Raw genomic sequence first — 12,631 nt, 5'->3', positions numbered from 1 at the left:
AGTGTTCGAGTTACTTACAGTCGAATTTCAACGTCTGTCGTAGTTAAATAGACGTCCTTAATATTAATATGACCAATGTATACATATGGATCAAAGTTACAAACATCTTGATAAGCGTGATACAATCTTATAGGTTAGGAATGTTCTATGCAAAATCGATTATTCAATATAAGCTGGTTGAGATAAAACAATAACTTTATCACATCGATCAAAGTCAGGTCACCAGTTACTTCATTGGTTGGCGCCGTTTAAAAAGAAGTGGCGCAGACATTACCTATAGGTATCTAAGTATGTATTAAGTATATAAAAATCTGCTGTGAAAAAGCTGTGATAGCCTAGTGGTTAGGACGTCCGCCTTCTAATCGGAGGTCGGGGGTTCGATCCCGGGTACGCACCTCTAAATTTTTGGAATTATGTGCGTTTTAATTAATTAAATATCACTTGCTTTAACGGTGAAGGAAAACATCGTGAGGAAACCTGCATGCCTGAGAGCTAAATAATGTTCTCAAAGGTGTGTGAAGTATACCAATCCGCACATGGGAAGCGTGGTAGACTATGGCCAAAACCCTTCTCACTCTGAAAGGAGACCCGTGCTTTGTAGTGAGAAAAAACCAATTTTTGTAAACTTTGACGATGAATTTTTTTTCCAAATGTGGGAATTTTCACAATTCATTTATAATGGTGTTCTCAACATTCCGAATACAAATTTTCAACTCTGTGCAAATGATTGTAACCTTGAATGTCTATTTTGACCAGACTATTCTAACTGAGCATTTTGATAGTTTTTGTAATGGAAATCTGTCAAAATGTGTTTTCATCAAAATGTTATTCATCAATTTAGCTAATAAGTAGAAATGCATATCAAACATATTTGCGCAATGTACGAGGTAATAAATTTAAATTGGTACTACTAAAATATGCAAGTTATATTAAATAACACATAAATGCCCGTACCTAATAGATTAGTTAAAGCGATATGTGGTAAGAAATAAGTTACTCATAAGAATGTATGTAGGTAAGCATGTTTATTATAATTAAATAGACCATAGTGCCTGGTCTGTTTGAAAATGCTCATATATGTTTAAATATATTAAAGAAAAAGGTGAATAACTGACTGATCTATCAACGCATAGCTCAAACTATCTTATTTCTTATTACTTCTATATTTTTACTTTCATATTTTGATAATTCACTTGGTATAGTTATCTTACTCTGAAAATTGAAAATACTAATTATTTGTTCATCAACACATTTCTTTTGTGATATAACCACAAATTCACGGTTTTTGGATTTTTCCTTAACTTTTGCTATAAGATCTACCTACCTGCCAAATTTCATCATTCTAGGTCAACAGGAAGTACCCTTATAGGTATACCATATCTGTCACCGGCTATACTCACGGACTTAGTCGACGTTAGCCCGACTAGTTTCGAACCCATCCGGGAAGTACCCTATAGGTTTTTTGACTTTCTAGACGAGCAGACTGACAGACTATAAGAGTTCTTTTTCTTTTAAGGTATAGAACCCTAATTATCTAAAACAAATACCCATAAGTACCACTTTAGAGTTAATGAGTTAATCAATAAATTTGATCGATTTGAGATTATTGTTTATTTTTCGTACGAGGCATTACATGCAGTAGATACCTATTTAAATAAAACGTAGATTCATGTTTATGTAATAATATACTCTATATCTGGCGCGAGGTTCCAAATGTAAATTGAATGGATTTATTGTAAACAAGGCCAACTTTATTATTATAATTAGAGAAAGGGAACAAAAATGTCTAAAATTAACAAATAAAAATGATATTACTTAAATTAGTATATTTATATATTCATGCACTAGAAGTTTGATAGCTAACTTTATAAGCTCGTGGTTAACGTTATCAACCTGCCGTTTAATCCGTTACTATCGACCGGATACTCTAAAATCTAAATAAATAACTGCTTAAATATATTGATAATCACGTTTGTAAAATTATTATAATAATTTTGAAAAATATAATTAATTTATGATAATATAAGAGGATGTGACTTAATAATAAATATAATCAGCCATCATAAGTGAATATTTTAGAACATTGTGATTGTAACCAACAAGCAAGTAGACCGTAAACATAAGAATATCTAATGTCTTTACAATTATGACGGGTAAATAATTTACACTGTAACACAGATAATAATTTGTGTACTAAGCTACGTATATAAATAGTACTGTCAATGAAAATAGTACGCAACTGGTTGAGATGCCAATCGGGGTGGGGACGTACCAATTTATATAATATTATGTCCGATGTCAATAAATACCCCACATATTTTGGATTTCTACGAAAAGGGGAAAAATTTTAGGAATGGAAATGATGAATGGATGTTTCAGAATAATGATCTTTTCATAAAGTATTTTTAAGGAGGTATATAATAGTGTATCATTGAGCCTACGGACACCATTTAAAATATTATGCCAATGTTATACTACATATATTTTTATTTATAAAATAATTATCAAGGGATTTCATTTATTAAGCTTAATTTTAGCGTTTAAACTACCGTGAGTGATTTCCATTCACGTCAGTCACGATGAGTCAAAACCCTTTAAAACCCGTTAAAGACTGCCTTGAAAAAGGACCCGGATGGGTTCGAAACTTGTCAAGCTAACGTCGACTAATCACGTGAGAACAGCCGGGACAGATATTATTTATAAGCTTAATTTAACTAAACCAGTAGATATAGTTTAATTATCGTTTCTATTCAGACACTTCCTTCCTCGTCGAGCTAACAATTTTTTCTGTTTTTTCTGCTTGTAAAATGCAACAGCATAATTTGATATAATTTCATTCCATTAATGTCAGACGATAGACAGTATAATAGTATAATTATTATATAATAGTACCTAATTTTATAAGAAGAGGATTTCAAGATACGGAGTAGTGTTATGAGTGCAGTGCAACTTTAGCGACACTTTATACAGGCTACATTACATCTCGTAATGGTCCGGAATCAAAGAGTTCCGACGGGATTTAAAAAAATGTAAATTCATGCGAACGAGGTTGTGGGTATAAAAATAAAAGTGAAAAGATGTTCATGTATGATGTCAGAGTCATTCATAACATTTTGTTGTACAAATGTAGAGCAAAACACAAAAAGAAGAAACTGTACAGTCATGGGATTTCACTTCATGTGTCACAAGGACTGCATAAGGATACCTACGATATCTTGGACGTTGCGTCGTAGTATGTCGATCGTTTCACTTGCAATGTTTGTTGAATAACGACACTATCTGCCTACGATCTCAATATTGCGTGGACATGACTTATATTACTCTTTGTTCGATCGACCCTACGACAGGTATTACCCAGCGTTGATTCTCCAAAAATAGCTAGACAAAACCGGAATTGCTTAATTAGATAAGCTGATAGGTTTGCAGACCTGACATAAAATTAAATTAATGCATAAAATGGCAAGAATAAAAGATTTAAGCACTATTCAAGTGATAACTAAACCTAATTACTTGAAATTGATGTACTTAATTTGATATACATACCTATATTTACAAAATAATATATAGCCTGTGATACTTCAGGCTCAGAATACATAATAATAGTACAGGTACTTCTGTATAGTACAGGAGTCTGTGTGGAGGGAGATCGCACGAGCAGCAGTGAAGAATTCATAGCCACGACCACTCTGTCAAGAGTGAACGATTAAGAAGAAGAAGAACTTCTGTATAAAGTATCTAGCTTTCCAATGGTGTAAGAATTGTTAAAATCGGTTCAGTATAATCAGAGTTTATCGATTAAGTACATATACTGAGGCAGTAGCCTTTTCAGCTCAAACAAGACATCATTTTTCTTTTTAGTACTGTCGAGCTCGTAGTTTAAAGCTTACCTAGTTTTAATTTTTTAATTTGTAACATTTGGTTTGTATGTTTTGCTTTTTTTTGTCTTTTCTTGTATTGTGAGCTGAATAAACTTAATTAATCTTAAACTTAATCTTTCTTCTTTATAATATTAATCTAGATTTAGGTAGAAAATATTATTTGTCTGTTTGTCTGTTCGTTACGGAAGTTTGGGTATCGTTCTGTTCGTTACAGAAGTTGAAACTTTGTACAGTTGTTGACATAGGTTTCTAACTTAGTACCGTAACGTAGCAATACACGTGGCGCGAGTCGCATTGCTATGCATATTAGGCATAAACTATAACAATTAGTGTTCCACGCAACTTTATCGTTAAGGAATACACCAACAGTAAAATAACCTCAAGTTAATTAGTGTATTTTTTACACATTCTCTTACACATGTGATAGCAAATCTCAAAAGTCTTTCGGAAAATATATGTAAAAACGAATACTCAACTTCACAAAGGATTTTTGTAGACGACATAGCGGTATTACTAGTTTACCTACATAAAAATTAATGCTTGTCCATCTGTCTTTTTGTTAGCTACTTATACGTTTCGGTTTAAAGACATTTATTTCTCAATAAAGAACACAACAGTTCACTTATATATCGAGAATTACTGTTTACATTAAATTAATTACTTAAATTTATGGTATTACATGGTATCTAAGTGTCACTATCTAGTACTTAATATCTAACATTAATGCTCCAAAAAATAATTATGTAGGTAGGTAGTAAAAGAATTAGCGGGACAGAACATTCATACGGTTACAATACTGGTATATAGGGAAGAGGTCACATTAACATATTCATTTAGGTTTTTTGTAAATGTTCGATCAGTTGTTTTTTAAATATAGCACGTTTGCATATCATTTATCTGATTTGCGGCAAGATTTCTGATATAGTATCGTCAACGTATAATAATAAGGTGGCGCGTATGGCATTTCAATGCATGTCAGGCGTTACTTATGTAGTTACGTCTTATAAAAACGATAGGGCTTCACTAAGGGAAGTACCTACCATGGAGTTAAGATAGGATACGAATATTTAACTGGTCAAAGCACTTCCGTGCAAGGTGAGCCTTTTAAAGTATTCAATAAGTGGAACGCGCCGCTCACGAAGTAAATATCTAATTGATCACGAGCCTCCACAATATTTTTTTTTCGACAATCGTCTTGCAAACCGAGTAATGTGCTAAATAGTATTACTCCGTATGTAAGGGACATACTTTATTCGTTTGACAAGTTACATTCACATTATTATATTATGGCATGTAAAATACGTGTTCGCTGATGAGTAACATAGAAAAAACAAAACATACGAGAGTTGAGAAGAAAGTTATATCTACAAGTATGTACATAAGAAATGCTGCGCACCTTATGAGGTGCTGCTTGAGGGTACTCATTTTCATTGTAACAATTTTAACCATACGTCAAGGTAGAGTTATTGTAACGTAGCAACGAGTTTGTGGCATCCAAGCGCCCTTACCTACTACATATACACGAAATAAGGGGTTTTACCTGAAATACCTGATTAATGGGGAAGTTTTAGTAAGTTACTATTAAATTAATAAAGAAGCCATGCCTTGGCTCTACTCCACTCTAACGGTAGGCATTGCAAGTTGGATATAAAATAAACAAATGTGTTACGCTAACAAAGTAGGCATAAATGCAGCCTAATTTCTGGCGTTTTGCATAGAGTCATATCTTACCGACCTCGAAATTATTAGCGCTCCCCTTTTATACCTTACATGTACATTGTAGGTACACAGTGACATAGCCTACGTACTGAAAAAGTCAACATACAATTTATGCACATGTTAGGCTAGTTTTTGCAATACTTTTGCAATCACTTATCTATCTCAAGTTTTAAATCAGTGACCTAAAAAAATTACATCATTTTTTGTAGTATTTGATCAACTATTTTACGTCTCTGTCATTTATTCAATTTGTAATAATTTTTAATATCTATAAATACATTGAGTTATGAAGGTTGCTTGAACGTAATGACTTTGAATAAGAAACTAATGTAAAATAAAATAACTGGTTATTTGGGTAAGTGCAGATTACTTATAGACTTGCAACCGCGGGACTGAGCTTTTGTAATATCAAGATCATACATAGAGATCGTCAATCAAGATGCAAGTGTATGCCATCTTCGACGATATTATCATCTTCAAGTATCTAAGTACCCCAAACATCAATGAAGGCAAGCTCTGCGCCCGTTGAAGTCTTTTCTATGAAATCGATTTTTAGAGCATATTTTTTGGTGTTTCCTTGAATAGAAAGAATATAGGTTTGAATAATTTCAGTAAGAATGATACAAAAGTTTAAGCAATTTATAAGCTTACTGCTGAGCACTGGTCTCCTCTCAAAATGAGAAGGGTTTAGGCCATAGTTCACCACGCTAGCCTAGTGAGGATTGGCAGACATATCGATAAAATAATTATTATTATACATAATTACTTAATCAATAGAAATATGAGGTTTTATGTAATAACTTTATTCGTGAAACTTCGAACAATTCCGGTTATCAAGGGCGTACAATTAATCAATACTACTATAGGTAACTTGCGTCGGTTCAATTGTTAAATTGGTCACGGTCACTGAAATCTTTATTGATTCAATCTTTTGTTCAGATTGTATAATTGATGAATTCGGGGTTTCACCTAATTAACACTAAAAATAGGGCATATCTGTCAGTGGAGATTGAGATATAAATGAAACACACGTGTCTTATTGAATAATGAATTATTATCTAGTGTTGTGAATGAATTTGAAATATATAAAGGAAATTTTGAGATTCGTTGTTTTTATTAATATGTAGTTCTTTTTACTATAAATTGAGGACAGGTAAACATTTAACAAAAACGATTTTATAGCAATTCAAATTAGATGGGAATGAAATTTGAATGGGATGGGAAATAATAAAATATCTGAAGTAGGGTAAATTCAAGAAATCATAACGTATCCAAGTTTATTTTAATGTACTTACTGTAGATTGTAAAACTGCTTTTTTTTTATTTTTTTTTATTTTTTTATAAATTTACTTTACAAAATAAATAAATCATCAAATAAAGTAATTTTTACAGTAAGTAAGAAATCATTCCCTAATACGAAGAGACAAAAAACAGTTCATTTCATGGTATAGTAGGGTAAAAACCATAGCAATAGTTTGGATTTAAGGTTTTAGAATAATCCAGGCGCAGGGCGCTACTTTAAAAACTTGTATTTTTGAGTTGCTTATTATGCACTATACCTACGTAGAACATAAAAGTACATGCTTAATGTCTGTCACCAAAACCATCATACGTGTACGGGCCTCGTCGGTGGTGATCCTTTTCATAGTGCTCACGTCTTAAAATATTTCCCCATTTTCTTTCCATTTCCTCCAGATGTTTTAAACGTAGGTATTCGATTAGAGTGTCATAGTTGTTGTGTTGAACAGGCATATGGTTCCTTCTCGGAAGGATAAGGACCTGTCCACCGTCACTTCGCGCGTAGCCCCTACCTCCAGTTTTCATATATCTGTAGTCCAGTATTATATTCGGCTCGTAGTAATCAGGGCTGTAAACGTCTTGTACGACCCTGTGTAAAAATCGTATTGTAAAGCCAACTTATTTTTTTATTTTGTATATCAATTCTAAAACTAAAAGTGTATTAGACACCATGCTTCGTGAATATAGGTTGCTAAAATTCTACCTAAATGGCCTAAATGGTATCAGTTTATAACGTATTTCTTCGGTAAAGCGACTTGAACGAAGAAGGAGAGCGGTGTATTTAACTTACCTATTTTCTTCTTCAGTTAAATCAGCGCTATGACCCTGAAAATATATTTAAAATATTAACATGTAGCCTGATGGATACATTAAATAGAATTTACGCTAATTCAGAAACTATTCAGAAATCATTGCTGCTAGTAAACTACAGATTTATATAACTTGGTAGCCTTATTTAGGAAATAAGTTATCCTATTAATAATATAAATGTGAAAGTTTGGATGTTAGGATGTTTATTACTGCTTCACGCCACAATGGTTGAACTGATTTGATAACACATACCTTGAATTAACTCATAGGCTACTTTTATTCCAGAAAATCAGAGTTATTTTTTTTATTTTTTTTATTCGTTATAGGCGCACGCTTGACCACGATCACACCTGATGGAAAGTGATGATGTGGCCTAAGATGGGACGCGTTTGCCTAGAAGGTGCCTATTCACTCTTGTTTTAAAGATGCCCGGATTATAATTGTTATTTAGTTATTAAGGATTATTATTGTTAGTTCCCGTGGGATTTTATAAAAAACCTTAATACGCGCGGATGAAAATTGAAATCGCGGGCATCATCTCTTTTTTATATGAAGTATAAATGAATATATTACACCTATTAACCTATTGGCGTCAAAAAACAAAATGTACTTACTCGGGCCCTTCGTGTGTCCCATACTCGGTTGTTATCCAAGCCAAAGTATGCATCCTCTAAAGATGCCTGCATAGACGACGGTTCGCTATTTGCATCTTCTACCTTTACTTCTCCAACGGGTGCTTTTTTCTTTTCGACGGGCGTTTTTGCGTCTTCCACTGCGCTACCAATTACCAAGAAGGCAGCGAGTACCAGAATCTGTAGAAAATAATTGTCATAAAAGCTAACTTTTTAGCGACCAATCCGAATGCATTTGTTTAGCTTTACCTCTTTAGATAGCTATATTTAAAATATTCAGATAATTCGCTTATAATAGTGTTAATGATAACATTATTGTCTTAAAAAAATATTTATCTGAAGAGGCATAACGTTCGGAGTGGTCACTAAAAAGGTTTAGCTTTTAAGTGTACAGTGTAGGTAGGTAGGTACTTAAATATTCTTACTTTTAAGAGATATGTAGTTCGATATAGTATAAATATTGACTTACCCGAATCATGCTTACTGTATGAGGCACCAGGAATCACTGATGCAAATTTAACACAGGTTGAAGAAATTTCAAATAATTATTTGCCGGATTTGCGTGCTTATATGTACAACCGATCCCAGGATGAACGGTTATTATCTAATAATAATAACACGTTTTAAATTTTATTTAAATACACTACCTACACTTAATTGTATTTAACTAATAGTTACATAAAATACACCCTAGGTATACCTACATCTGAAATGTGAAATAAGTACCTTCTATTAGGTAGGCTTATTTCCCTAAGCAGTAGCTATAAAAAATAATCAAATCTGCGTTTTATTTGTGTAGGTTGATTTTAAAATTTATAGACCAGAGCTTGACTGCAATCAGACCTGCTGGCAAGTGATGATTTAGAGATGGAGTGCGCTTGCCTAAAATATGCCTATCTAGGCGCATCTTTTAGGCATTATCTTTACCAAAGTTCTTAGAGAATTCAATTGTTTTCACCATTAAATATACGTATATTTAGAAACGAGGAAAGTTTATAGGTAAGTATAAGGTATGAAAATATTCATACTGAAAATAATAAAAGTGAAAAATATTTGGTAACCAAAAAACAACTTATGGTACCTACACTAGCATTCAATCTATAGGTTAGCTCACCCGTACGAAGTTGGGGCGAGTCGGCTAATTTCTTTTATGTAACTAGCTAGTAGGTAGCTACAGCCCGGCATATATTGCAATGCGACTTGTGTGCTGTGCTACCTATTGTACGTTGATGGTACTTACCAGATATGTCAGAAACAATTATTATAACAGTAACACTTACCGAATATGCATACACATCTACTAAAGTATGCAACTTTTGAAAATAAAACTGGTTTGATAAATTAGCTGCACTTGTGATGTTTCATGTTTCCCAATAAAATATTTAGTTCTGAACACGCTCCAGATACTTATGCTTATGTCCCGCCCCACCCAGTATTCGAAATTGTAGACAAGTATATATACCTAGGACACAAAATCGATTCGAATATGCGGTCCTTAATTTTAGTATATATTGGACAAGTACCTACTAAATGATGCCCGAAATTTCGTTTGCATGGGTATTGAAAACCTAGTGCGAGCCCTTATTTTTCTGGATAAAAATGCTATGCCTGTATTCGGGACGAAAGCTGTACCTTTCATCAACATTAGTTTAGTGGGCGGGATACGAAAAGATAGCAGACAGACAAATAAATAGATAGACAGACAATACACTTCCACATTTATAATATAAATATTATGTACAAATCATATGACTTCATAATTTAATATAATAGCAATAACTTCTTTACACGGCTTTGATGTCTTGTTGAACATTATGATAAAGTAGAAATCGTGTCGAGTTATCCTTATTAAAAAAGGGATTATTTATTGAAAATTATTATATTACTTATACCCTCGAATAGGCGGTTCGATAACTCTTATCTTCCGTAGGTGATTTTAGCGGTGAAGATCCAATCAATATTCCTACTTACTATTTAAAATTTTAGAATTTCGCTTCGCCTCGCTGCCTGTGAATCGACCTTATGGGGATTAAAATATAGGGGATGACGGGAAATACCAACGAGCATACAGTGGCTGGAAAGTTATGTGAAAAACAAAACAAAATGAGTTTTTAAAGAATTTTAATTTCCGCTTCACTAAATAAATAGCAATTACAATACCAACGATATGTGCTTAAAATTTAGATTTCAATGCTTACGACGTTCTTCTTTTGATATCGGTGAGATAATCTTGGGATGATAGATACGGATTCTGTGTTCAAATGTCTCTTCTTTGTTAGGAGCATCAATTTTACGATGGACTTCCTCACTAGGAGTACGATTAGTATAGGCATAATTTTTATTATTTCGATTGTAATTTTCTTCATTGTTGTTGATTCGCCCTTTTCTAAATTCGTATTGCTTCCTTTCATTTTGTTCTTGGTCAGCTTCAATCAGTCCTTTATTTACAGTCACGTTGGAATCATCATTGTAGATTTTTTCTTGATTATGCAAATTTCTATGACGATTTACTTTTTTTTCTCTGTGAACATTTCTATTCTTATTGTTATTATTGTTTTGTTTTAAGCCATCTTGTTTAACGCGCTTAGTATGTTTGGGTCTTTCTCGATTGTTCTTATTACTTTCATTACCATGGCGAACCCGTTCGTGATTCTTGTTTCTCTTTGAATTCTCATGTAAACCTTTTTCAGCGTCACTATTTCCTCTGCGAGATTTGCTTAAGTTACGCTCATTATTTTCTCTATTACTCTCATTCTCAAATATATTAATACTTTGAGCAAGATTTCCATCGTCATTGCGATCGACATTGTTAATATTATTTGCTTCGTCTTTTTGACTGTCTAATTCATTTTGTTCACTCGCATTATTTTCTTCTACAGGAGCTGGTTCTCTATTTTCTTCAACTTCATCGTTACTATCCTGAACGTCTTGGATCTCCTCACCTACACTAATTTCAACGCCTTCTTCATTGTTTTCTTCAATATTGTCTTTTTCTTTACTTTTACTCTGGCTTACGCTTTCATCTTCATCTGTTTCTTTCCCTTTAAGAGATGCGGTGTAGGCGATTTGGGCGTTAAATCTGTAATAATTATTTGTAATTAGCAAGGAAATAAGGAACCAAAACTAAACAAAATAATTGTCTTTGGCTTTAGTTTTACGCTTATTGGCTTCTAAATAATTTTTTTGTACTAAATTGATCAGGTATGATAATATCTTTAAAAAAAGTAACCCACCCACTATCGTCATTTGCTTGGTACTTTACAGTTCGTTTTCGTCCACTCGGTTCGATAAGCCAGTAATTTCCGGTTACTTCGTCACCCTCTCTTGTTTCATGTTGACCTTTAATGTCATGCGTCTTGGGATCATTCACTTTATACGAGAACTCATACGAAGGATACGCTTGAGCCTGTAGAAAATTAATAAATTAATAAATGAAAAATATAATTTGTTCTAATCTTTACAATAAAATAGGTAATTGAAAATGATGGTTTGGTTTATAAAAATCCCAGTAGTCGTTAAGTATCAATTCAGGTCCAGTTCAGTTCAATATACCAATGTATGTAGTCCAATAAAATTCTTTAATAAGTTTGACAATGGCCAATGGACACAATAGACGGAGTGTCGTAGAGCCGAGTTTTTTTGGATAACAACTTAAACGCAGCTTTATTTACCTTGAAATACGGTGAAAATTAGCATACTGGAAACAATACAAACAGATAAAGAACGTAAGATGCGCCCGGGTATACCTCTGTTACCTTGGGCGCGCCACCCCCGTTATGGTAAAGTAAAATTGTTATCAAGAAAGACGCCGCTACGCTTTGAATCCACTCCCCTGGTGTGCGATAAACATTGTAAAACTTACATTTTGACATACGAAATGTAGTGTTGAAAGAAAAATAAATATTCAAATACATTTGTAACAATCATTAGTCATGACTATAAAAGGCACATACCACAAAAAGTTTACGATTTCTTTCGAATCAATTTAGGGCACTTTCATGCTACAATAAGTGATTGTTTATACACAACTAATTAAATGATTGCATACTTCAGAATATTATAGTAGTGATAGACTATACAAATTTCGGCTTTGCAACTATTACTAATAAAATAAAATGAAAAACTTACATATTCATCTTGATTTCCAGATTTATTCAGTTCGTTGTGTGAATGGGAGCCACTTCGGAAAGATTTTCGGTGATGTATGACCACTCTCTGTTCTGATATGGCATCCTCTTCACCTTGCACACAGAGTGCAACACTGCATACTATAACAATCTGTAGAATGCGAGC

At 33.2% G+C, this 12,631-nt stretch overlaps 2 protein-coding genes across 2 annotated transcripts in view; one reads left to right on the top strand and one right to left on the bottom strand.

The window, feature by feature from the left end:
* LOC117982326 (cuticle protein 8-like) overlaps window positions 1–12,631 on the top strand; it is an 82,596-nt gene that overhangs the window by 18,161 nt on the left and 51,804 nt on the right. The gene's annotated exons all lie outside the window — the stretch shown is intronic.
* LOC117982522 (uncharacterized protein DDB_G0283697-like) overlaps window positions 6,889–12,631 on the bottom strand; it is a 34,097-nt gene continuing 28,354 nt past the window's right edge. Inside the window, 6 exon segments of the mRNA XM_069498680.1 lie at window positions 6,889–7,485; window positions 7,687–7,721; window positions 8,321–8,518; window positions 10,529–11,417; window positions 11,572–11,744; window positions 12,467–12,616. Of these exon segments, the coding sequence (XP_069354781.1) occupies window positions 7,182–7,485; window positions 7,687–7,721; window positions 8,321–8,518; window positions 10,529–11,417; window positions 11,572–11,744; window positions 12,467–12,616 (1,749 nt within the window). The 3' untranslated portion in view covers window positions 6,889–7,181.

The sequence above is a fragment of the Maniola hyperantus genome, chromosome 5 (assembly GCF_902806685.2).
Source record: "Maniola hyperantus chromosome 5, iAphHyp1.2, whole genome shotgun sequence".
NCBI lineage: Eukaryota > Metazoa > Arthropoda > Insecta > Lepidoptera > Nymphalidae > Maniola > Maniola hyperantus.
The sequence above is the reverse complement of the archived record's forward strand: the minus strand, read 5'-3'. Positions and strand labels throughout refer to the sequence as shown.